The sequence below is a fragment of the Exophiala oligosperma genome, assembly GCF_000835515.1.
Source record: "Exophiala oligosperma strain CBS 72588 unplaced genomic scaffold supercont1.5, whole genome shotgun sequence".
Lineage (NCBI taxonomy): Eukaryota > Fungi > Ascomycota > Eurotiomycetes > Chaetothyriales > Herpotrichiellaceae > Exophiala > Exophiala oligosperma.
Genome location: NW_015622822.1, coordinates 1,116,491 through 1,140,846, shown reverse-complemented (window position 1 = coordinate 1,140,846; position 24,356 = coordinate 1,116,491). Strand labels below are relative to the sequence as shown.

General features: G+C 50.3%; 6 protein-coding genes across 9 annotated transcripts; 4 read left to right on the top strand and 2 right to left on the bottom strand.

The window, feature by feature from the left end:
* Window positions 1–7,278: 7,278 nt before the first annotated feature.
* PV06_05758 (uncharacterized protein) lies at window positions 7,279–9,597 on the top strand. The gene is made up of 3 exons (XM_016406801.1): window positions 7,279–7,785; window positions 7,837–8,294; window positions 8,350–9,597. Exons 1-3 carry the CDS (start codon window positions 7,635–7,637, stop codon window positions 9,196–9,198), a joined length of 1,458 nt encoding a protein of 485 aa, XP_016262405.1. The 5' UTR covers window positions 7,279–7,634; the 3' UTR covers window positions 9,199–9,597.
* PV06_05757 (uncharacterized protein) lies at window positions 9,388–10,712 on the bottom strand. Its single transcript, XM_016406800.1, has one exon. The coding sequence runs from the start codon at window positions 10,388–10,390 to the stop codon at window positions 9,992–9,994; it is 399 nt and encodes a 132-aa protein (XP_016262404.1). The 5' UTR covers window positions 10,391–10,712; the 3' UTR covers window positions 9,388–9,991.
* Window positions 10,713–12,627: 1,915 nt separating this feature from the next.
* Window positions 12,628–15,136, top strand: PV06_05756 (uncharacterized protein). Its single transcript, XM_016406799.1, has 2 exons — window positions 12,628–13,073; window positions 13,158–15,136. Exon 2 carries the CDS (start codon window positions 13,384–13,386, stop codon window positions 14,554–14,556), a length of 1,173 nt encoding a protein of 390 aa, XP_016262403.1. The 5' UTR covers window positions 12,628–13,073; window positions 13,158–13,383; the 3' UTR covers window positions 14,557–15,136.
* On the bottom strand, window positions 13,306–15,585 carry PV06_05755 (peptidyl-prolyl cis-trans isomerase pin4). Of its 4 annotated transcripts, XM_016406798.1 has the most exons (6): window positions 15,274–15,585; window positions 15,076–15,178; window positions 14,963–14,993; window positions 14,846–14,910; window positions 14,569–14,639; window positions 13,306–14,507 (listed from the first exon to the last, which is right to left on the bottom strand). In XM_016406798.1, exons 1-5 carry the CDS (start codon window positions 15,394–15,396, stop codon window positions 14,581–14,583), a joined length of 381 nt encoding a protein of 126 aa, XP_016262402.1. In that variant the 5' UTR covers window positions 15,397–15,585; the 3' UTR covers window positions 13,306–14,507; window positions 14,569–14,580. The 4 variants fall into 4 exon arrangements, with proteins under 4 accessions (XP_016262402.1, XP_016262400.1, XP_016262401.1 ...); XM_016406796.1 differs by having other exon boundaries at window positions 14,569–14,910; XM_016406797.1 differs by having other exon boundaries at window positions 13,306–14,639.
* Window positions 15,337–22,158, top strand: PV06_05754 (uncharacterized protein). The gene is made up of 4 exons (XM_016406794.1): window positions 15,337–17,002; window positions 17,057–17,509; window positions 17,567–21,512; window positions 21,567–22,158. The coding sequence occupies exons 1-4, from the start codon at window positions 16,505–16,507 to the stop codon at window positions 21,761–21,763; spliced, it is 5,094 nt and encodes a 1,697-aa protein (XP_016262398.1). The 5' UTR covers window positions 15,337–16,504; the 3' UTR covers window positions 21,764–22,158.
* A 196-nt stretch (window positions 22,159–22,354) lies between these two features.
* PV06_05753 (uncharacterized protein) lies at window positions 22,355–23,897 on the top strand. The gene has a single exon (XM_016406793.1). It carries the CDS (start codon window positions 22,666–22,668, stop codon window positions 23,506–23,508), a length of 843 nt encoding a protein of 280 aa, XP_016262397.1. The 5' UTR covers window positions 22,355–22,665; the 3' UTR covers window positions 23,509–23,897.
* Window positions 23,898–24,356: the final 459 nt, after the last annotated feature.

The window sequence follows — 24,356 nt, the reverse complement described above, 5'->3', positions numbered from 1 at the left end:
ATTTTTGTCAGCGTCGCAAGATTCTTCCCCATTACAGTGTTCAATGCTATGAAAGGGTGGAAAAGTGGCAGAGGAACGTACAATTCAGATCATACCACCAGGCGCTGCCAGAACCCTGCTTGTAAGACCGTGATATGTGCTGGATTTGTTCGATTGCTGCACTGATGCAAACTTCGGCCCTCAAGGAAGCCAATTTCTCGTTGGTCGCTCCACGGATAGGCTCGAAGGGAGTGGCTGTCTTCCCGATGGGAGCCATTCGCAGAACACAAAGACGATGAGAGAGAATACGTAGATTGAGGAAACTACGTCGACAGGTGTTCTTAGTAAGATTCGATGATACCTGCCAGGATATTTAGCAATGTGCTTACCGGGATGTCAAAACGATCCTTTGTTGCCACAATCTTTGGTCCGTACTAGAGGTATTCGAAGGATGTAGATGGGACGGGATGTCGGCCATCCATTGGCAAAAGCTTTCGTCGAGTTCAAGGGACACTGAATGTTCCGACCGCATATCGTACAATTTCACCATATCGCGCATGAACCCACAATGACGAATTGTCGCAGTGAAAAAGGCCATCTCATACGGTCTTTCATCACCTGCCGCGAAGTCGAGTCGCTCGGTGACCCCTCCACCTGGTGTCAAGGGCCCTGGCCACAACGGAGGCAGTGATCTTCCCGTGGGAATCTGGTCATCGTCCAGTAGTGTCATGCCTTCGATCAGCACACGCGCGTCGTGTGCAATTATCGGGGGCCTACCGAGCATCATAGCAGAGACACTGTCCAGTACGTAACACGCCGCCCATACTCTCTTTTGGGCCTCCCGCACTGCCGGCTTTGCTACGCGTTGATATGTCTTCTGCAGATGCAGGCCAAGGCTCTGGGCTTGTCGGACAGCCAATCCGATCACATTCCACGAGTGGTTCAGGTTGGCGGAACCCTGCAAGTAGAGGCTCATCAAGACCAATGCCTGCAAATATTCCAATGTGCACTCCCCAAGACCTTCGAAGTTGATCAGGAACGTTGCCTTTCTGAAGAACTGTCCTCCTAGGTTTGGTGAGATGGTCGGAGAATATTGACATCCCAGGGCAAATACAGAATTCACCGTTGCGATCCAGGCGTCGGTCTGGCGTTCTCTTGAGGTCCACATTGACTCATAGTGCCTTTTGAAAGTCGGACCGTGGATGAAGGGATATTGTGGATAACAAAGATCTATGAAACAGTCGACCAGATGATCTCCCAAGTACCGTTGAGGCCAGGAATCGGCAAGGTCATTTAAAGGAATGGTTTTGTTCCATCGCGACCCCTGAGGGCCGATCTCTGCTCGTCTGGGTGTATTTGAGAGTTCCAAGTCCTGACGCTGCTTGAGTGGATCTTCCTGCTCGAGAACGACTTGACAGAAAGTCAAGGTACTTGCAGCACCCAAGTAGCCCTGCGTAGGTGGTTCTTCCGACTTCGATAGAAAATCAGCGGCGTGGTGTGCAACCTGCTCGACGTCGGATCCAGGGAGAGCACGTTCGCCGACGGCGTCATGAGACCGGTCACACCCATGGCGAGGCCATGAAAGAGGTGGAGTGTGTTGTGGTGATTGTTCGTCGTGTGCCGGTCTGGTGTTTGGGTCTTTTGCCATCGAGAAGCTGGAACCTGAGTCATGATGTTGCTGCCTGAGACCTGCGAGGTCGCCGTTGCATTTCGCCAGTCTCGTCCCAGAAATCTCCTCTTCCAACTGGTCGATACGCTTGAGGAGGTTGTGCACGTAGCTTGTAAGAACATCAGCCCTCAGAGATTTTGAACGCGTCAAAGGACGGTAACTGACAGCTGGGTAACGTCCGCTTTCTGGCTGGCAGACTCATAGTGACAATCTAACTTTTGTATAGTGCAATGCTCACAGGTCGGCTGCGACCCGTCACAACGCTGTTTTCGCGCTCGACAGGCGGTACAAGCCAGAAGAATCCTCCTCCTTTTCCTCACCCCCTTGTCCATCGGCGTAACCGCCGCGGCGCTTTTGCCAGCGACATCTTCTCTTGCTCCCATGGAGAGTCAAACTGGGATGTATCTCCCATTAGAATATGCAGAAATGTGCGATTTTAGACTGGAGAACTGCTAGGCTAATGGCGGGAGAGGGTATCGGCATATTTAGGTATGCCCTCGATACATCACCGAGGCGCCCAGGAGGGGCCATCCTCCACATATTCCGATAGAATAAAATGAACCCCCAGACGCGACCAATAAAGTCGGAGAGAATGTTTATGTTGTCAACAGCTTCTGTGTTCCGTATTCTAAGTGATTGTTCCGAAAGGGAACTATACTTTTGGACTGTGATATTCTAAGATAGCATCACGACTGTCTTTCCCAGATTGTTCTAGATTCTACACTGATACTCAGACGGAGGCCGTGGTACATAGATGAGCACATAACTAAATACGTTGCCTGGTTTGCTTAAGCTTTGTTGAATACAAACTTCTTGACAGTTATAGAATGTTAGAGCTTAGAAAATCTTTCAGGATTTTGTGCATCCAGCTCCAGAGCACCTTCGACCAATTTCAAAGCAGCCTGAGCTTTTGAACGAGGGAGGGTAGATCTGCCTTGCGGACCCGGATCATTCAAAAGATGCACCTCACGCCAACAACCCACATCTCCAACTTCCAGTACGGTCCCTGAAGGGTACTTCTTGTCATTTAGTAGAGCCAACATCGCCTGAACAACTTCGTCAGGTGGTAGAACAAAGTCCATTTCCAGATCAATGTGCTCCAGGGCACTTGGATGATCGCGGAACAACGGCGTGTCAACAACCCTGTCAACAACCAGCGACACGATTTCCAATCAGCCTCTGATCAAAGATCTTTACTCAGACATGGTCGTGGGAGCGTTCTCTTACTCACCCTGGAGCCACACCAACAACTCGAATGCCGCACATCGACTCCAACGGCGCCATGCATCGTACAAACTGACTCAAGGCAGCTTTTGAGACTGAGTACAGCGGAAGGACCGCGGAGGGTTTCTGGGCGGTTATACTGGAAATGTGAAGAATGGTGCCGCGCGATTTTGCACCTTGCAATCTTCGAATGGCAATTCTGGTCAGCTTGATGGGATGAAGGAGGTTGACATCAAAAAGTTTGTATCTAGAAGCGATGTCTTTCTCGTCCCAAAAGCCGGTAGACGATGCCTCGTAGATACCTGCTCCGGCCACCACGATCTCCGGAGCACCACCGAACTGCTGTGCAAAAAAGTCGAAAGCCCTCTCAAGCTCCTCCCAGGAAGTGACATCAGTTTTGCGAAAAATTGCAGCCGGGCCACCCGTTTCTCGTATTGCCCCAAACCACTCTTCCGCCTCGCGATGGAGGACGAGGTCAAGAATCAGCAGAGATACACCTTGTGCATGCAATGCCTTTGCTACCGCAAGACTTATACCTGTTTCAGATGATGAGCTATCCGTGGTTGAACAGAGATGTTGGTGGGAAGGTGATGACTACCTGAGCCTCCTCCTGTCACTATAGCTCTTGCACTCTGGTGTTGAGGAGACGCCATGGGTGCAGGGTTGACTTACATAACGACCCCCGTCTTATGGATGCGTTTTATGGTAAAGGCCCTTTTGAATGAGGGCGTCGATGTTTGTAGTTTCGTCTTTATGAATATGCCTAAGAATTGGAACTAGTGCCCTTGTAAGAATACACTTTCGGAAAATAGGAATATCTACTCGGGATCGTTCCCTGCCACATACCTCATGTAATACTTTGAAGCCGTAGCCCCAAACCTTTTGAAACCTTCCCGGCCAAGGTATCACAAGTTGTGAAGTCGGGATCATTTCCCTCGCGCAGGCTGTCTGTGAAGGTGTGCGGGAACGCTACCGAAAGTCTGGACCTGTTTTGGAACTGGACCGGGGAAATTAAGCCCAGTGGCTAGTTTCTACTTAGAAGGTGCTCAAAACTGTATACTCTAAACAATCTTGAATAGTCCACTGGGTGCTGTTTGAATGTTCAAAATTCATCAGTGCCAACGAGCTAGAGAAGGGACGAATATATATATCCACAATGGGCTCGATTAATCGTTATCGGTTTGCACAGGAGCCGATTCACCAACCCCAGAGGAAACGGCTGATCTGTATCGGGGCCGGGCTCGCAGGGATTGGTGCAGCATATCAATACCAGCAACATCTAGAGAATGTCGACTTCGTGATCTACGAGAAAAATGCCGACGTTGGAGGAACTTGGCTTGAAAACCGATATCCCGGCTGTGCCTGCGACATTCCAGCACACGGCTATACTTATTCGTGGGAAGGAAATCCAAATTGGTCCAGATTGTAAGTGAATCTGTCTACAGTTTTGGAGTAAATAGAATCATTAAGCCGCCCCCAATTCCGACAGTTATGTATCGGCAGAGGAGATTTTCGAATACTTCAAAGGTTGCGCCGTGAAGTGGAATTGTATGAAGTACATCAGACTGTCTCACAGAGTGACCGAAGCGCGTTGGTCGGAACAGAAAAGCCAATGGTTGCTCAAGATCGAGGATTCGACCACCCAGACAATCTTTGAAGACCAATGTGATGTCTTGTTGAGCGCCACGGGCATTTTGAAGTAAGTAACATGGCAGCTGCTCGAATTTCTCTCAAAGTAAACCAATTGCTGAAGAATCACATAGCAAGTGGCAGTGGCCAGATATCCAAGGTCTCTCCAGGTTTGAAGGGAAATTGTTACATTCAGCCCACTGGGACAAAGAGTACAACTTTGAAGGAAAGTCGGTAGCAGTCATCGGAGCAGGTTCGTCGGCCATACAGATAGCCCCAAGCTTGCAACCAGGTACGACGAATTCACTTGGACCATTTGTTTGGAAAATCCTTACCAACCAACTAACTGTACGTGCAAAGTGGTCAAGAAGTTAACCAACTTCATCCGTTCGCCAACATGGATAACGCCGGAGTTCAGTGAAAGCCTTGCCAAAGACGGGCGCGATACGAAGTTTTCTCCGGAGGAGATTGAAAGGTTCAACAAGGACAAGAAGTACTTCCTCGAGTATCGGAAGCTGGTGCAGAACACGGGGAGCTCGAGCTTCTCGTTATACTATAAAGGCTCCGAGCTCCAAAAACAGTCAGTCGTCAAGTTTGCTAATCTGATGAGGGAAAGACTGGGTTATAATGAAGAACTCTGCGAAAAGTTGATCCCCAAGTTCCCTGTGGGATGTCGAAGGTAAGCCGTGAAAACCACCTGCACCAACAGTCCTGCTTTGGGGAAACCAAAGCCAACTTAGTACAGGTTCACTCCAGGAAACGGGTACCTCGAATCACTCATCCAGCCCAACGTTCAGGTGGTCTGCACAGGAATCGACGAAATCACACCAAGTGGAATTCGCGCCGCAGATGGGACAGAACATGGTTTCGACGCAATCGTTTGTGCCACCGGATTTGATTGTTCACATCGGCCAGCATTCCCAGTTATCGGTCGCCGAGGACGAGATCTGGCGGAATCCTGGAAAGAGCAGCCTCGCCACTACTTTTCAGTAGCCGCTCCAGGGTTTCCAAACTACTTCAGTAAGCGAGAGCATCGTAAGGTCCTCCTTTGTAGACTGCTAACGTCCCAGTCCTGGGCGGACCAAATAGCCCGATCGCCAATGGTTCACTCATATCTGGACTAGAGACGGAAATCAATTATGCATTTGCCTGCGTCCGGAAAATGCAGACGGAAAATGTTGCCTCTATGGAGGTCAAAGAGGAAGTGGTTGATGAATTTTTGGAGCATCGAGATTCACTAATGGACGCAATGGTGTGGAGCGGAGGATGCAGAAGCTGGTATATATGCCTCCCTCTATGAGACGTCAGACAGCGAGTAAGAGGGCTTACATTCATTGTTGCAGGTACAAGAACGGCACGATTAATGGACCGGTCATCGGTCCTTGGATAGGTTCGACATGGCATTTTAATGAGGCGTTGCAGACCCCACGTTTCGAGGACTATGACATGGTCTACTCTAAACGTAATCGCTTTAGCTACCTGGGGAATGGACGAACCATTGGCGAGCTCACTGGTGCCGATATGACGGATTATATGAGGGAGCCAGGGGCGTAAGAAGCACTTTAAATCTCTCAATTCGAGTCAAAGATGGAAAGTCAACTCCCGTAGCAAGTACAGATCTCCATGAATAGCAGAAGCAAAAATCTGTGTCTTATTCACTGCTTTCCTGCTCAATTGCGGACTCATCAGTGCCCGCCGCCAAGGTCTCAACCAGGGCATCACCGTCCACAGAGTTCCCCTTAGATTGTATCTAGTTGAAATTAGGAAGAACCAATGGGGCAATATGTTCTTGGATTGTTTTGAGTGCGATCGAAAAGAACGCCGTTGACTGTATGACACTGAGATGACCAGTAATGCAGTCCGCCATCATCTTAGCCCGCACTTTTGGAGAGCATTTGGCAGAAACTCTCCTGGATGTGATTGATAGTTGGCCCGTCACTCGAGTATATTTTCGGACGCTAACATGATCAATCCGAGGTATTGACCATATAAGCCATAGATCGACATAGAACTCCAACGATAAAAACGGATTCTCGCTTGGGGACAACGGCCACGTTCTAGCAACTCAATTCAAATTCAAATTCTCAGTTCGCACTGTCCTTATTACGAGTAGGATCAAGAATCTCGTTTGAGGAGGAGGACAGGGGAATTCGAGGCTCCTCTCGTAGGAGAAGCACCAGAGCGAAACTCGAATCCTGCTACGATATGCAAGTAAGAGCTTCAGGTCCGCCGGTCAATTGCAGCTCGGCATTTGACTTCCACCTTGAACTCGTAGGCCAAAGTCTCACACGACATCGTAGCTTATTGATTTGCTCGTTGATGATCGGCTGAAACCAGCATCCGCCTTCGCACCTCGGGGCATCAATAGTTTCTGGCAGACCCAAGGGGGGATCTGATCAAGAATGTCACAAGACCTCAAAGATTGTTTCGTTGACAGCCGATGACGTTGCTGCATAAAGTTGAGTGTATATCGTAGCCAGGCGAGATCCTTCCGTTCAGCGACCGGACGTATCAATAGTTGCTCACCGTTGAGCCACTCCTATGAAAAGCAATGATAGCCGTGCCAACGTGTTGAGAAGGGGAGTCCGTGTTGGAGATGGAGCAAGAGGATAGGACGGGATAAGCACAGGCAAGGGTTCGAAGGGTTGTGGAGGAGCCCAAGCTAAGATCGCTTCTCCATTGAGACGACTTTCTGTCCGCCTACTTCAAAACTTGTAAACCCTTTTTCAGGTCCCTGCGCCAGTTGCAACACGCTTGAGGGCGACACATGAGTCGATCTCTAAAGAAGATCCTTTCCGTGCTGTCTCGTGCACCCAGGTGCCTAGTATGACGAATTCCTCATACGGACACGCTACACTTGCTCTGTTTATTGAATTAACGTTGATGTGGTGAATGCCTGCTGTTTGTTCCTGCTCGTGACCGCGAATTGCACCTTCCCACCTTCACCTCTTTCTCTGCATTGTGTGACTACATGTGATTGTGCAATCGTCGACTCCGTCTCAGAGGGGTTGGTTTATTTCCTCGGACAGCCCTTTTTACCTTCTCTGCGTGAACAACTTCAACTGGCAAAGGGCATATAGGGACACAAAGACCTGTACTAGATGACCTGACTTGCGCCGTCATAACCGCTGCCATGGCCTCCAATACTTTCCAGCAGCTTTTGAAACGGGCTTCATTCTACCTCTTCGGCGTCTTCAGCTATTTTCTCTACACGAGTTTGTCCATTAGGAGCGGGGCATTCTTCAAAAAGAACACCGAGCAAGACAATCTACAATACGCTATTGGTACGTTTGAAGAGCCTGCATTATGACCATATTTTAATGAGTATCCTGCAGAACGAGATCGGTTCTGGAACTTGACAAAGGAACCTTTGCCAGGTTTCAAGCACTACTTCTATTCCCTGCGCAATGGCCTCAAACTACACTACCTCTCCAATCGAGCCGGAGCGACGACGGGCAACCTGATCGTCTTCGTACATGGGTTTCCTGACAGTTCAATGATGTGGAGGCATCTATTGCAAGAGCCGGCTATACCAAAAAATGAGGCTACCTTGGTCTGTGTTGACTTGCCTGGCTTCGGAGGGAGTGACAGCTTCAAGGTCTATGACACTGAAGTACTAGAAGCTCTGACTGAATTCATTGTTGCCATGCGAGACCGATATATTCCAGCCGAGGAAACAGAGGTGACGAACACGTTCATAGTAGGGCATGACTGGGGTTGTGTACTTGGCTTTCGCCTCGCTACAGATGCTCCCTGCCTGGCTGATCGTTTCATACTGACCAACGCTCCACATGTGAATAACCCTATATCTGATATCTGTTTGTTGTTACTGATGGCCTTGGATTTAGGTCGAACTTGCTCTTGCAAACAAGGACCGCATAATCAACTCGGCCTCCAAGATCTTCAAGCAGTTCAAACAGTCACCCAAGCAACACTTCGGCTGCCTGTCCAAGTCCATCAATACGCTGAAGCCACTGCTGTGGCAAACATTGTTGATGGCCTACATATTCGCCTTCAATCTGTCTCCAGTCTTCGTCCGAAGCTTGGGCACCGGTGGAAACTATTCATTTCTGAGAGGAGCCAACAAGATAGGATACGATAAGCGCTCAGATGAGTACCGACCTCAAGAAGCTCTCGCCTCTACCCTTGGCCCTGGTCCTGAAGAATGCAAAACTGCGACCCACGATGGAGGTAGCTATGGTCCGACTGTGCTGCTGAGAGCCAAGTCCTCAGCAGAGGCATTCTGGAATATGACCGGTGTTTACCGTGATGGAGTTGCAACAAGGCCGTGGACCAAATCTCTCGAAACTATTGCAGACTTGTATGCTCTGGAGACCTCGGCGTCGGAGTCGAGCTCTCCTGGCAGCAGACGCCGTTCTTCAATCTCAAACCACACCTTATTTGTTGACCATATCAAGGGAAAGTTGAATGCACCGGCGTATGTGATCTGGGGCGAGAAAGACCAGGCGTGCAGCAGAACCATTTGTTTGGATGGCTTAGGAGATTATCTTGCCAAGGACAGCGAAGTGACCATCCTACCAAGAAGTGGTCACTGGACGCCTGTGGGTAAAGAGTCTCGAGCAGCTCTCGCTACAGCCATTGGATTGTTTGCAGGAAGAGATGCCAAACCTGTTCCGAAGATGACTGCTGAAGTACAAAAGATCTATCCGGATGCAGTCATGATGGCGAAGAAATGAATGTCACGGTAACAACGATATGAATATCTTCCAATTCCCATGCAGACCTCATGATGATGGATCTGCCTCAAGAGAGCTGTACGCTATTGACATTATTCGGCGAATTTCAAACAACGATTGTCTTGAAGGTGGTTCGCAGGTACAGCTGGACTGAGGAGCTCTTACGCGAAGAGAAGCTGCCTAGCTGGGTACGAAAAGATAACTTTGTCAATGATACTCTATTGATTGCACTGCCCTCTGATCAATACTACGATGACTGAAATATCGCTTGGCTTTGTTCCCTTCAAGTCATGCAGACATGCCGTCCACTTCCGTCCACTTTATGCCATGATCAAGACGGGTTTCCTTCTTGTTGGGTAATCAGAGCAGGCTAATCCACAGGAAGTGAAGGAACGTGAGATCAAGTCAAGTGAAGGGAAAATGTAACATAGGACAAGGGCGAGATGCCTGATACCTAGGGTGGACTTGTTAACGATACTCTCTCCTCACCAGCTCTTCCTCATTCCCTCCGGGTAGTCAAGGAATGGTCTTGTTAATTTTCTTGTTCTCCCGCTGACAAACACCACTTCCGAATGTTCCAGCCATGTTTCGTATGCACAGATTAAGAACCGAAGAACCAAAACGCCGTCGCTAGATCCGCCCTTCCCCCCTTTGCTCTCTTTCCGAGAAAAGCACCCTCAATGAAGACCCACGCCGACCAAAAAAACACCATGCACCTCATAAACTTCATGCCATGGTGCATCGTCACGTCACCGCAGTACACCGGTCCTCGCGAAAGGTACCTAGGATAGGTTCAGAACAACAACTCCAGACAACAACAGCATGTCAACGCCGCGAGAAGAGCGGCGTAACATCCGTCGGCACCCGGACTCGATCGTTGGTCGACATATGTCACCGGCGGCCCTTGCCCGTAGTACATGCCTTGCTGCGGCGGTCCGTAGTAACCCCCGTACGGCGCTTGCTGGGGACCCGGTTGTTGCCAACCTCCTTGCTGGTTCCAGCCCTGCTGGGGAGGCCCGTAGTACCCTCTCGTGTCATTGTAACCGCCGTAGTCGTAACCCTGAGGTGGGCCGTAGTTCTGGGCCGGGATCATCCCTCGCTCTTCATTGTACGGACCGGCATCGCGGTGGACCGGCGGAGGTGACGAGATGGGCGGCGGACCGTCCGGAGGCTTGTATTCTTGGTTTGACATGTTTCTTGGGGGTGGAGGAGACGGTCAAAACTTTGACTCAAATGAGCTCATCAACTTGTAGAAGAAATACAGTAGTGTCGGGGAGCAAAAAAAAACCCAAAACCACCGTATGGTAGGTATGGACGATGAAAGGAATTAAAAACTAGAATGATGGTGTGCCTGCGAGGCAATAAAAGACGGGAATGAGGTGTCGACCGACTCTCTCTCTCTGTCCATCTGTCTCGGATTTACCGGCTGCGACACGCACGCAAGAGAGTTAACTGGTAAGCGGGGTATTTGCAAGGCTGAGAGAAACAAGGTTTCCAACGGGACGAGGCTGAAGGGTCGTCAGTCTCACTACCTAGGTACTGTATGTAACCTCTACTTCATATAAATAAGAGGTACGATAGTATCCCTTGGAAACGCAAGCGGCAGCAAGAGGGCACGACTGTAGGATGTGATTATTTGTACTTGATCACTTTGTCGGTTTCATAAGGATTGATTTTCTTGCTAAACATCCTTCGAGTAAACCATTAGGCTTAAATTTCATCAAGTTGGGGGTAGGCTTATGATTATGCTAGCAATGTTCCGGGCGCCGAAAACAGACTGAGTCGGCCTCAACAAATACTTGTCTCTAGGCAAGGCGCAGGTGCAGGGAGAGTAAAGAATATGGGCATAGGTGCACGTGAACTCCGGACCTACATGTATGAGTAACCACCTACCTTGGGTAGTCTCATTGGCAACATGAAGCATACTTGGAATTGGAGATAGTGTGTGGGAGGAAGGGAAAGAGGGAGTTCGTTTCCATCACGAGTTGTTGAAACCACGCTGGCGAGTGAGAGTGCCTGTTGACTGCGACATGACAAATACGGTAGTTTGAAGGGGTGGTGTCACGGTCAGGGTCTTTGGGATGACAGAGATCCCACTCTATTCCGTAATGTCACAAAGCACAACGAGATGCAAGGCAAAGGGCATCGTTATTCTCCCTGGGTCCTGGTCTGCCCAGATCAGTGGGAGGGGAAAAAAAAGTCACCCGACCGTTCGTGCCGTCCCATAGCCCAACATTTGACACATGGGTGACTGGCCTATGACCGATCCAGCAATTGAGGTCATTGTCGGGGGGGCCATGGTGGAATATGCCGTGGTAGCCTATAGACACGGCAGTAGGCGCACCGTGGTGGTGGGTGGTGGCGATGGTGGATGCCGTGGGGACTCGTCGCGCACACAACCAAAATCCCCCCATGGCTGGTGCTGCAAGTTCTAGGCCGGTGTCTCCTAATGTACGCGCGCAGACAGGGGTCAGCTCCCCTAGGCACGGTCGAAAAGAAAAAAGCAAAGATGTGTACGACAGAAGGTTGCAAGGTTGATCAGGGAAGGATTCCGGGAAGTGATAGATACCGGGTTGGTGATACACTCGTGCGCGGTGATCCCTCCGAACTCGATGGATTCCCTGTTATTTCTCCCTACCGTACTGTATTCGTACACCTTCCGGGGGGATGATGTTATCGTTTTTGTGTGTTACCTTGATAACGTAGCCGCAACGGCCAATTAACGACTCCATCCGGCACTGAGAATGGCACGCGTATGAAGTGATTGACGACGGAATGTGAGGATGATGAAGATGATGGTGCTGGCACAATTTGAGGCTGGGCGGCAGAAGGCGTTGTTCCGTGCTTCCTGCGTTGGTTTTCATTAGTCGCTTCTCTTAGGATTGTTTCCCTGAGGGATGGTACTGCTGCGAATTGCCCACTTGGGATGTAGGGTGATTGCTGGGACGTGCTGTTATTCTTCCACCCCCCTGACGGGCCCTCCTACCCCGGTTCGGATGTTTTTGTGTGGATTCTTGTACTCGTATCTTGCCTTCGGCCGACTACTGTACATGAAAGCGAGAGATGGAGGAGTACTCCCAGAGAGAAAGAATTCCTGGCGCTTGGTGCTCACCTTGCATAGAGCTACCACTACTGTACTCGTACGGAGTATAGTAGACACACAAAGAACCCATGGCATCACCGATCAGTGGGGTGGACAGTGGTGATTGATACCCATACTCCCCGTACGTACGCCTCCTCGTAGCTCCAGGACTCCAACCATTTCGGCGGGATCCCACGTTCTTCCGTTCCGCAGACAGACAGCCTCCTGTGCTCATCCAACCGCCTAGCAGACGCCCCAGTTCTTCTTATCAATCCTCCCAGCCTGTGCCCACCAGCTTTCAGAATGGGTTCGGGCATCGTTGGAAACTAACGCTGCCTAAATTGATCCCGATCCATGTCACTTCTACATGCAATCCCCCTTCCCCCGATTGTCCTATTCCTTTTGATTCGGCCTCGCGCTCCGTATCGAGGTCCATTTGCCGTTGATCTCGCAGGCACATGTCTCCTGTGACTCTCTGACCTGCCGGCGCTGCTGCTCGCCGTCCCTCTTTATTGAGCCGACCACATATCCGTATCTTCCCCAAGATAACGACTTGATTTACCTGTCCATCACCAACCAACACGCCATCACTGATAAAATACACGCACTCCCTAATCGCCGTGTCATCTGCAGAGGGATTCTGCAATCTTCCTCGAGGCTTTCGCCTTCCCTTCCATCTCCCTTGCTGTCCGTCAATTGCCTACAATGAGCACCTACTTGTGGTACACGTTCAGCTGGAGTTCTTTGAGAAAGAGCTTTGCACCGTGGTAGTACTTTGTCCCAACCAAATTGCGTATGTCCTCGCCTTCTTTGGTGCTCTCACCGCATCTTGTCTTGCTCGCGATAACGAATTTCTGACATGTGCCCGTGCGTACAGCTGAAATACAGCCTCGAGCATACTATTTTTCGTGGACAAAGGAAATACTGAAACGGTTGCCATCACCCTCCCACAGAGGGAGGGGAGTACATTCCCTACTTGGCCGCTCCCTGCGGATACATACATGATCGCTGACAGAAGAATATACATTTCGGTGTGAGGAAAGTTCCTTTGTCGAAATACTACGGAGTACAACACCAACAACACACTTTCTATCACGGCCTCGATGTTTGGCTCAAACGCGTCGCCGCTTCCTCCACCTCTCGCCCACGAGCATCGCCCTCTCCGGTTGACGTCTGAGTCCGTCCGCCCGCTACCAACTGGCGGGTGCCGATACATCTTGCTCCACCCATCGGCTCAGAACCAACCATGCTCTTGTCAATCCTTTCATCACAATCGAAACGCCCCTGGAAATATATGTGAATGCGGTCATCAAGCCTGCTATCATGTCCACGAAAGACACGCCACGGAAACTTATGCTATCCTTGAAAAATTTGGAGAAAAAGTCAGACGCTTGGAGGAAACCATCCAGAATGAACGAACAAACCGGGAGAATGCGTTGACGAGGGAACGCCAGATGTGGGAAAGGGAAATTCGTATCTTGCGTGAGGCACTGGCGCCCTTCTATCAAAGCGAGAAGGAGATGCGCAGAAAGACAGCTGACCTCGAGGACCGAGTGGAAGGTACTTACGACGAACAAGTCCGACTTCAAGGTCGTGTTGTCGCCATCGACGATGCTACCTTGTCGATTGCGAAACGCGTGGAGGAATTAGAAGGTCTCCGATCAAAGAGAAGACGAGTGGCTCGCATCAGTGGTCCAGAAGAACAATCCCCAGCAGCAAGTGAACATGCTTCGCCTGATACTATTGCAACCAGACGAGTCTCATCTGGCATCGATGAACGATCCGTCCACACCCCTTCTTCACGCGCCTTGTCACCTAGTGGTGCTACATCGGGCTCTACTGAAGCAGAAGAACCTCGTTCCAGTGGAATTCTCAATCTCGTGGAAATACCACGATCTGCACCCTTTAATATCAATGGACGTCTGTCACCGCCAAACGATGAACCAAGATCAAGCGGCTTCTTGAACCTTGATCTTGCTGAAAGACTGCATCAAAAGACAGTCTCGGATCCAACACAGACTGTTTTTCAGCATCATGTTGCTGCTCGGATCACACCTCCACAAGATCGACCTAGTCCACCCGGTTATGCAGAGTCTAACCCCGAGCTCATCAGGCCTGTGCTCCTTCCGCCGGACAACACAGCAAAGAAGATCCCTCTGATTGATGTCATGGTGTTGCCTGTCAACACATCTCCCCGAAAGAGAAAGCATCATCTCGATCATATCGCCTTGGATGTGTTGGCCGATGTGAGCATGGCCAGTCCACTCATTCACTGATGTCCGGCTTACTCATGTTTTGGTCTACTTTCTGCCCTCTACCATTATGATATGATAGCCATGGCTAGTTTTCACCTCGGCAACTGTCCGAGCGATAAATTAGTGACGCCAGGTAACGGTCGTTTTAAGTGTTTGGACGGCGAACAGGACGACGGATTTCTTGTTATCTTCCCAGAGAGTAAATGTGTTGGGCCGCTCCTTTTTGGCAAAAACCAGGCTTTTTCTTTGTACACTGGTAGATATCCCACAACGGACATTCTTTTGTACGGGACAATGATAAGGAACTTACACTTTGGATTGGCTGTGGTGCTGGGCTCAAGCTCGTAAGCGACCTTTTCGAAATCACCATGTAAACTGATCCAGTCAACATCACGATGTCAAGGATCAGCAATGGAAACCAACTCACCTGCCGCGAGGTTTCCAGCCTAAAGCACCACCTGGTCTCGGATAAGAGATGCAAGTCAGCCTTTGGGGGCGGCTTTACCGGGGGCCGGTGAGGCGATGAGATAGCCTCCCTACCTTGTCGAGCTTTGTCTTCTGAAAATTCCCTCGCCACGTCATCGAATTTTGCACCCGCTCGAAGTTTCGCCAGTGCTTCTTCTTTCTTGGAGTGTTTCTCACACTAGAAGATACATGCACATTAGAGAGATCTTATACGAGTAGAAGTAGTAGATGGGAATAAATTTCATCATCTTGTTTCGAACAAGGGAGACCCACTAGAATATGCCTCACGTTGATTGACTGCGCAGATTTCAGTTTGCCGCCTGCACCACCTGATGCATCTTCTTTTCCCTTGCCTTTACTTCCACCCTTGCCAGAGTCTTTGTTCTTGGGCGCCATGGGGACTGTAGGCCCAAGTTGAGATGTCACAGAGATTCTCCGTATGGAATTATGTATTTTGCAGGTGTGGCTATTGTACGGGTATCAAAAGATGACAATGCAATGGGGAATGTAACTGTTCGGGCTGATACGACAGCTTTAAGGGACACTCGGAAGTTATTGCAGGGACTCTCTTTACGCGTAGCTGAGAGTCTCGCAGTACGGACTACAAGTAACAACTCAAGTTCTCGAAGTGGTGGTTAGACCAATTTGGTATGGCGCATGCTTGGCGGGGCTAAAGACAAAGGTGCTGCCGATTTGACTTACTTGCGGGCGCGGTGCAGGGCAATGACAGTCAGAAAGAGGCCATGGTGGAGGCTTTTTCCTGTCTGTCACGCTTCGCTTCAATCCGGTCATGGGATTTTGTTCACACCGGGCTCACCATGAAACAAGCAAGAGTGAAGGACTACGCATTGAAGGAATTGAAGAAAATCTTGTCAACGGGCACCCTCTCGCCGCCTCTTCCACCAACACCAGATACGCGTCTGTAGAAAAGTTGTATAGAAATGGAACGAATCACGTGACACTTCCACTGCCTCGCTTTTGTGAAGATGATTGCAGCAGTCTGCGGCAGACAAGCTTGGGCTTTGTGATTGCACCCTTCGGTGACCAACGATGATTCCATTTTTACCTACATCACCACCACTCCCTTTCATCCACCTCTGACTTTTCTCATCATCGACCCATCCCGACACCATCATCCCCTCTACCACTGTTGCGCGACAACACGACATCGTTGCCCTCGTCAAATAATGTCGCAAACCCCTTGAACGATTGAGATTCTGTGACACGACTTCACCCGTTAACCCGCCCGGCTTTTGCGGGAGCGCGAAGACACGAAATTGAAAGCCTCAAAATCACAAACAGACACAACCCACCACGACCGTCGCCGTCGGGTGCGCTGTATTGGAAAACTACTTGACACGTTTCGACCGGGCAATGGAGACTTCGGAAAAGGCCAATAGATAAAGACTGTACGCCTGAGGTACTCAAATACGTACTGAAAAATCACACCAGGCTGCGGCCGAAGACAGAGTCGTGAGAATTTCACCTCAGATTCATCGCGACAATGTCTGGATCGACGCCATTCACGGCTCGTTCGCCAACGCAGTCGAACCAGTATCCACCATACTCACCAACTCACCCAAATCGCCCTTTCTTTGGCCATGAACCTTTTCAAATACCTCCACCACAACACCTTTTGCAAACTCCTCCACCATTTCAACCTGCATCTCTTGCGCAAAGTCAGCATCATGGTCGCCCACCAGCATTAGCATCACCCTTGCCTGCGCCGAATGGACTTCCACCTCCGCCCGTCCCAGTCGGCAACGGTCCTCCTCAATATCCGCAAGGTTTGACCTCAAGTCCCCCGTATCCCCTACAGAGGACATACTCGGGCCGCCTTATACCTCCGCCTCCTGGCATGGCCTCGCCATTTGATGCACCTCCACACGGTCACCCTCCGGGTTCGGCTTTGCAGCAATCACCTTTGCGAGAACCTCAGAGCCTGAGCAATGGTAGATTCGCCGAGAACTATTCCGCTGAGTCGCGTCCTCAGTCGAAAGACGTAAGTTTGATTTGGCTCAAGCAACACGAAAATTTACTAACCTAATGACCGCAGAAGCCTGATCGAGCCAGCAACCCGATGTCTTTTGCTAGCATATTGGGACCATCGAACAATGAGCCACCTCCGAAGCCTGTTGAGACGATACCTCCACGGCCATCAACGCCACCGCCGAGGCCTGCAACACCGACAAAACACACTCCTGAGAAGCCGTTGGCCATCAAACAGCAAGAGGTGGAAACCCCAAAGACACTGACAAATGGTGACGTTAGAGAAAAGAGAAAGCCAGAACCATTAGCGGTGTCCAAAAAACGTGTCGCGCCTTCCAAGCCACGAAAGGCCTTGACCGAGATCGAAGCCGACAAGATCTTGAAAGCCATGAACATGATTGATGAAGGACCGATGAGTGATGCAGATGAAGTAGAATTCTACGAGCTCAAAGAGCGCTACAAACAGCGAGGCAAGAAACGTGCGGCAGAAATCAGCGAGGCAGAGTTACGAAAGCGAAAGGTAAGTCAAACGTTAATGTGAAAAAGTGCGATCCATTCGCTAACCTGGACTTGACAGCGTCGGCGAGATTACCTCGTCGATTCATTCATCAAAACTTTTGAGTCCCATGCCATCGATGCCGCTCAACGTTTCCGTGCACAGGTCGAACCTATCGCTGCCAAAGAGATCGCAGACAAAGACATCGCCACCGAAAAGGAACGCAAGAAGGATATGCAAAGAAAGCGACGTCGCGAGCAACAGATCCGAAACGAGAGAGAGAAACTTGAGGAACTTGAAGAACGCGCTCGAAATGCAGAAGACCAAGAAGAAGCACAGAAATACCTTAAACAAGTTGAGAGATCGCAGGCTCGGATCCGACAGACTGCTGAACTCCTCGAAGGTGGACCTCCACCGGAAGACCTCGAGGTCTCAGCACCTGCTCCCAATTATGAAGGTGGTGTTACGTCCTCGTTCCAGATCGGTTCTCCGGAGCCTAGCGAAGCTCCTCCCAAAAAGAGAGCCAAGAAGGAGCCAGGGGCCCCGTCTGCGCGACTTAAGAAATCCAAGGAGAAGAAGCAAGCCGAGAAGGATGCCGCAGAGGCGGCATATCTTGCCATGCAGCAAGATACCGATAAAGATGTGGCCGTTGCTCCTAAGGACGACACTCCTGTTGCTCCCACAAAAGGCAAGAAGTCCAAAGACAAGGACAAAGAAAAGAAAAAGAAGGAGAAAGAAAAGGAGAAGGAGAAAGAGAAGCAGAAGGAGAAGGAGAAGGAAGAAGAAGAAGAGGCTGCCGCTGCTGCCGCCGCCGCACAGCAAGGTATCAACTACGACTCCAAGGGTTACAATCAAATCTACGAGCAGATATGGCGTGACCTTGCCAGAAAAGACATTCCCAAGGTATACCGTCTCAAGCAGGTGTCGCTTGGTACCAAACAAGAAAATATGCGCAAGACCGCGATTCTGGCGAGCAAGCAGGCACGTAAATGGCAAGAGCGTACCAACAAGAGCATGAAGGACACTCAAGCTCGAGCCAAACGCGTTATGCGTGAGATGATGTCCTTCTGGAAGCGTAACGAACGAGAAGAGCGTGACCTTCGACGGATGGCCGAGAGAAAAGAGATCGAAGATGCAAAGAAGGCCGAAGCAGACCGCGAAGCGAATCGACAGAAACGGAAGCTCAACTTCCTTATCTCGCAGACCGAGATCTATTCGCATTTCATTTCGCGCAAGATCAAGACGGACGAGATTGAATCGTCTACCAATGATCCTAGTATCTCCGGCTCGGGAGAGAAAGCGGGTACCTCTGATGCGAAGGAGAATCGCACCATGGATGATATGGCCCTGTCGCACGAACATGGCAACCACAAGATGACCAATTTTGAGGACCTTGATTTCGATGCTGAGGACGAGTCGAATCTCAAGAGAGCCGCAATGGCAAATGCTGCCAGCGCTCTACAAGATGCTCAAGATAAAGCCCGGAACTTCAATGGAGATGATCCCATGGCTGCTTTCGATTCTAGCGACATGAACTTCACGAACCCTACCATGGCAGGAGACGTCCAGGTCTCTCAGCCGAAGATGCTGCAGGCTCAGCTCAAAGAATACCAGTTGAAGGGTCTGAACTGGTTGGTCAACCTTTACGAGCAGGGTATCAACGGCATTCTTGCAGACGAAATGGGTCTCGGCAAGACAGTACAGTCTATCTCGGTCATGGGCTACCTGGCAGAGCAACACAATGTTTGGGGCCCTTTCCTCGTGATTGCCCCTGCTTCGACTCTGCACAATTGGCAGCAGGAAATCACAAGATTCGTGCCAGCCATCAAGGTTCTACCGTACTGGGGCAATGCAAAGGATCGAAAGGTTCTGCGAAAGTTCTGGGACCGGAAGCACGTCACCTACACGAAAGACTCCGAATTTCATGTTCTGGTAACCTCCTACCAGCTCGTCGTTCAAGATGCTCAGTACTTCCAGAAGATCCGATGGCAGTACATGATCCTCGACGAGGCCCAGGCCATCAAATCCTCTAGCAGTTCGCGTTGGAAGACTTTGCTTGGATTCCAGTGTCGAAACCGTCTGCTTCTAACCGGTACTCCTATCCAAAACAATATGCAGGAACTATGGGCGTTGCTCCATTTCATCATGCCAACACTTTTCGATTCTCATGACGAATTCAGCGATTGGTTTTCTAAAGACATAGAAAGCCATGCGCAGAGTAACACCAAACTCAATCAAGATCAGCTGAAGCGACTCCACATGATTCTCAAGCCATTCATGTTGCGTCGTGTCAAGGCTCACGTCCAGAAAGAACTTGGTGACAAGGTCGAGAAGGACGTCTTCTGTGAGCTCACATACAGACAACGAGCATACTACGCCAATCTTCGAAGCAAGATCAGCATCATGGATCTTATTGAGAAAGCAACACTTGGAGATGATCAAGATACTGCGACTTTGATGAACTTGGTGATGCAGTTCCGGAAAGTCTGTAATCATCCCGATCTGTTCGAACGAGCGGACACGACATCTCCATACTCCATGTCCACCTTTGCCGAGACTGCATCCTTCCTTCGAGAAGGCTTCTTTGTCCAGCTCGCCTATTCCGTGCGAAATCCGATCCAGTACGACCTGCCACGGGTTCTATGCAATGATGTCGGCAGACTAGACATTGCAGGACCTGACAACGCTCGGGCCGGGTTCTGTCGGGCTGGGTTCAAGACTAATGGTGTCGGTGGTCTCATGAGGATATGGACTCCAGAGTACATGAAGAAGTCTGCAGAAAATGATGGGGCTTTCTCGTTTCTACGTTTCGTGGATACGTCTCCCAGTGAGGCAGTCCATGCGGCAGATCACGGTGTTCTTGAGCGTGCTCTCAGACTTGAGAAGAAATCCAAGCGTGCGCTACCCATCTTTGATGATCAAGAAACACAGCCACCTCCGCACGCGATGTTGAATATCATGGAGAACAGCCCTCGGCAGCCACTTGCAGAGCTCGATCCCAATTCCAATCTTGCGCAGCTGTGCAACATCTCGAGACGGTCATTGGAAGATGATGGCTACTCTGTTTTGGAGCCGGCTGCAATTCCTGCAGCATTGGCTCCACCGATTGAGGTCAGCGCTTTCGATCAATCTTCCATCTCTGAACGACAGTTGACCATGTTCAACATGGGTGTGAGAAGCACTTTGTACCCATTGGAAGAGAACGTGGAAGCCAGGTTGCTTCAGCAAGATGTGGCTCCCGAGAATTTCCCACTATCGGGCATGATGCCGAAACCACAATCACAGAAGGGCCGATACACTCACATTTCGATTCCATCCATGCGTCGGTTCGTCACGGACTCTGGCAAACTCGCCAAGCTGGATGCACTGCTTCGCGAGCTCAAGAATGGTGGTCATCGTGTGCTGCTTTACTTCCAGATGACGCGCATGATTGATCTAATGGAAGAATACCTTACCTACCGGAACTACAAATATTGTCGACTGGATGGTAGCACGAAATTGGAGGATCGTCGCGACACGGTACATGATTTCCAGACCAGACCGGAAATCTTCATCTTCCTGCTGTCTACTCGTGCTGGTGGCTTAGGTATCAACTTGACCTCTGCTGATACCGTTATCTTCTACGACTCTGACTGGAATCCCACCATTGACTCACAAGCCATGGATCGAGCCCACCGACTGGGTCAAACCAAGCAGGTCACGGTATATCGTCTCATCACGCGCGGCACGATCGAAGAGCGTATTCGTAAACGCGCCATGCAGAAGGAAGAAGTCCAACGTGTCGTCATCACTGGTGGTGATGGTGCAGGCGTTGACTTCAATACCCGCGATCGCCGTGAGAACAGAACCAAGGATATTGCCATGTGGCTCGCCGACGACGACCAGGCTGCCCTTATCGAACAAAAGGAGAAAGAAAATGCCGAGAAACCAGAAGAGGACACTAAGAAGAAGAGCAAGAAGGCTCAGGCCGCTGCTGCCGCCCGCAGACGTAAGGCCGAGATGAGTCTCGATGATATGTATCACGAAGGTGAGTTTGCATATGGTTCTGGTCCCCATGAATCATCCACTGACTATTTCACAGGTGAAGGACATTTTGATGATGCTTCAGCCAAGCCCTCGGGGGCAGCTACGCCAGTCAGCAGTGCTGAGACGCCAGGACCCAAGAAGGGTTTAGGATCTCGAGGTGGAAAAGGAATCAGCAAGAAGGCCAAAACGGCCAAACAACGTCTGGCTATTATCGATGCTGAAGGTGATTTGGGCATGGGCGGTGGTATGTGATGGAAGACAGCGAAGAATCTCAGTCCAGCTGTCTGAAGGAATGACTTCGAACAAACGAACATGTGGTTTAATCTCCATGGGATGAGTCCACTGAGGATAGTGAGTGGGTCGATTGGCAACTTTTATTTTTTTTTTGCTTGTGTATCATTATGGGTTATTGGCTTCGACGATGTCTTTTATTGCCCTCCTCAGAACACAAAAAAAGCATTGAGGCATTGCATTAGGGAGAACAGGGACGGTTGGCTGGCAGTATCGAGGCTGGTATCAAATGTTGTGATTGTGATTTGATGAGTGGTTTTTGTTTTGATGTACAAAAGAAGACTTTGATCCTCGGAGGATTGAAGTAATAGACAGACGCGCGTCCAATACATCATTCAACCTTTTTCTTAGATACAGGTGGATCAATTCTTGATGTACTCTATACTGAATGGTGTGTACGGAGTAAAGTCCAACTTGTGATCCTCTCGTTGGGTGACTTGAGGAATGGAGGCGATTACGTCATCAGCTACATATACAGTCAAAAGTGTCACCTGATATCTCCGGATTGGGCATCCAGCCTGTCTTATGATCTCTCAACACCACGTTTTGCATTGTATTGTCTTGATTTTTGTTTCTCGTTTCTCGTGATTGGCATGAGGGTGTAATTGAGAGGCTTTGCCTGCCCGCATCCCACGGCCCGTCTTGGATCTGATTTTTGAGCCATATGTGTGCTGTGTCTTTGTCACTGAGGAAACAAATACGAGGAACAAGTAAATCAGCTATTTAGGTGACAATCAGTCGACTCGTACATATCGCCTGGAACGACTTTGCGTGCGGGAGTCAAGCAACTCATACGGAATAGGGACCACGAGACGAAAGAAATCAAAGGTCAAAAAATCAAACATCAGAATCGGGATCCCAAAATGTCACATACACGAACCGTGAGTCAATCGACACTGGACCTCATCGACACGGCCGTCATCACGGGCGGCGCCGGTGGGATCGGTCGGGCCATGGCGGAACGGCTGCTCCGGCACGGCAAGGGCGTCATCATCGTCGGCCGCACCGAGTCCAAACTCGAGAGGACGGCGTCGGAGATCGGTGCGACGGCGTACTACGTGCTCGACACGGGCAACTCGGACGCGGTCGTGGACATTTCGGAGCGCATCCTCGCGGCGCACCCCGAGGTCAATTGTTTGGTGAACAACGCGGGCGTGCAGCGGCCGTTCCAGTTCCCCGGGGTCGGGGAGGACGGCGCGCAGGAGTACGGGTTCGACCTGGAAAAGGCCGACCAGGAGATCGACACCAACATCCGCGGGGTGATGCACCTGACGCTGAGGTTCCTGCCTCACCTGCTGGACCGGCGGGACGGCGGGGTCATCATGAACGTGTCGAGCGTGCTGGGTTTCCTGCCCAGCAGCGTCATCAACCCGGTGTACAACGGGACCAAGGCGTGGGTCCACTTCTTCACCATGAACCTGAGGACGCAGTACCGGGGCAGCCGGAGGGGGAGGTGGTTGAGGGTCGTGGAGATCGCCCCGCCGACGGTGACGACCGACCTGCACCGCGAACGAACCGACCCCGGGGACAACACCAGGGCCAAGAACAAGAGGGCCATGAGCGTGGACGAGTTCATGGACGAGGTGGAAACCGGCTGGAGGGAGGGCAGGGAGATGATCGCGCCCGGCCCGGCGGGCGACGTGGTCCAGGCGTGGGTGGACGCGTACGGGGAGAGGTATGAGATGGCCACCGCCGGCAGGAAGTGAGAGAGGCAGGATATAGCTATGTTTGATTACCTACCTTTAAGGTAACTCTGTGAGGTTATGTTTGTGTGTGTTTGTGTGTGTATGTGTGTGATGTGGTATATGGTGTGAGTCAGTGAAATGATTGGATATTAAAAGGGAGGAAAATGTCTTTGATGGAGGTTACGATACAGAGTATTGATATCTGGATTATTACAAAGGAAGTAAAGGTTCTCTCTCTCTCTCTCTCTCTCTACACACTTTTATAAGGTTGTGAGTGGTAATGGAATCTTTGATTAGCTCATGACTCGAGAAGAGGTTGTCGTCTAGATGTACAACTACGAGTAACAGAACCCGACGACGATTGAAATTAATAAAATCATGTCTAAAAGGAGATGAATAGATTGATAACCACCAAGGTACAGTATGAGTCTTCCACACTGATAAGTCTAATATGTAAGGAGTGGGAATCTCCGTTCTGGGTTCCCAGGTCCGTGGGTCTCGGTCGAAATCCACAGCAATCCACATCAACTAGATACAGCGGATGTGAAATGAGACGTTGTTGCTTGGTGTGAAGACCTCCAGCCTTGCACTGGGCGGTGTTGATGAGACACATGCATGAGAAGAAACTCCTGTCCTCCAACAGACGGACTCGTCGTCATCATCATCATCATCATCATGCTCTCAATACCAGACGAGAGAGACAGAGAGAGATCATTTCCTGGTGAATTGGGTTGATTGGACACTCCAGAAAAGTAACAAGCATCGACGGCGTGGAAGATCAACGTCTTGAGACCTTTAAAAAAAGAAAGGAGACCCATGGCACCGTCCAGCCATCCCGTCTTGAGCCTTTATTGATTCTCCATAAAAGA

Bases quoted from the DNA above. Each gene is read 5' to 3' on its own strand.
- PV06_05756 (XM_016406799.1), top strand. From the start codon at position 13,384: ATGTTTGGCTCAAACGCGTCGCCGCTTCCTCCACCTCTCGCCCACGAG.
- PV06_05755 (XM_016406795.1), bottom strand. From the start codon at position 15,396: ATGGCGCCCAAGAACAAAGACTCTGGCAAGGGTGGAAGTAAAGGCAAG. The intron at 15,179-15,273 runs GTGGGTCTCCCT...TGTATCTTCTAG, and splicing joins TCAACGTGAGGCATATTCTA to TGTGAGAAACACTCCAAGAA. The intron at 14,994-15,075 runs GTAGGGAGGCTA...ATCCGAGACCAG, and splicing joins AGAAGACAAAGCTCGACAAG to GTGGTGCTTTAGGCTGGAAA.
- PV06_05757 (XM_016406800.1), bottom strand. From the start codon at position 10,390: ATGTCAAACCAAGAATACAAGCCTCCGGACGGTCCGCCGCCCATCTCG.
- PV06_05754 (XM_016406794.1), top strand. From the start codon at position 16,505: ATGTCTGGATCGACGCCATTCACGGCTCGTTCGCCAACGCAGTCGAAC. The intron at 17,003-17,056 runs GTAAGTTTGATT...TAATGACCGCAG, and splicing joins CGCGTCCTCAGTCGAAAGAC to AAGCCTGATCGAGCCAGCAA. The intron at 17,510-17,566 runs GTAAGTCAAACG...TGGACTTGACAG, and splicing joins CAGAGTTACGAAAGCGAAAG to CGTCGGCGAGATTACCTCGT.
- PV06_05758 (XM_016406801.1), top strand. From the start codon at position 7,635: ATGGCCTCCAATACTTTCCAGCAGCTTTTGAAACGGGCTTCATTCTAC. The intron at 7,786-7,836 runs GTACGTTTGAAG...AGTATCCTGCAG, and splicing joins CAATCTACAATACGCTATTG to AACGAGATCGGTTCTGGAAC. The intron at 8,295-8,349 runs GTGAATAACCCT...CCTTGGATTTAG, and splicing joins TACTGACCAACGCTCCACAT to GTCGAACTTGCTCTTGCAAA.
- PV06_05753 (XM_016406793.1), top strand. From the start codon at position 22,666: ATGTCACATACACGAACCGTGAGTCAATCGACACTGGACCTCATCGAC.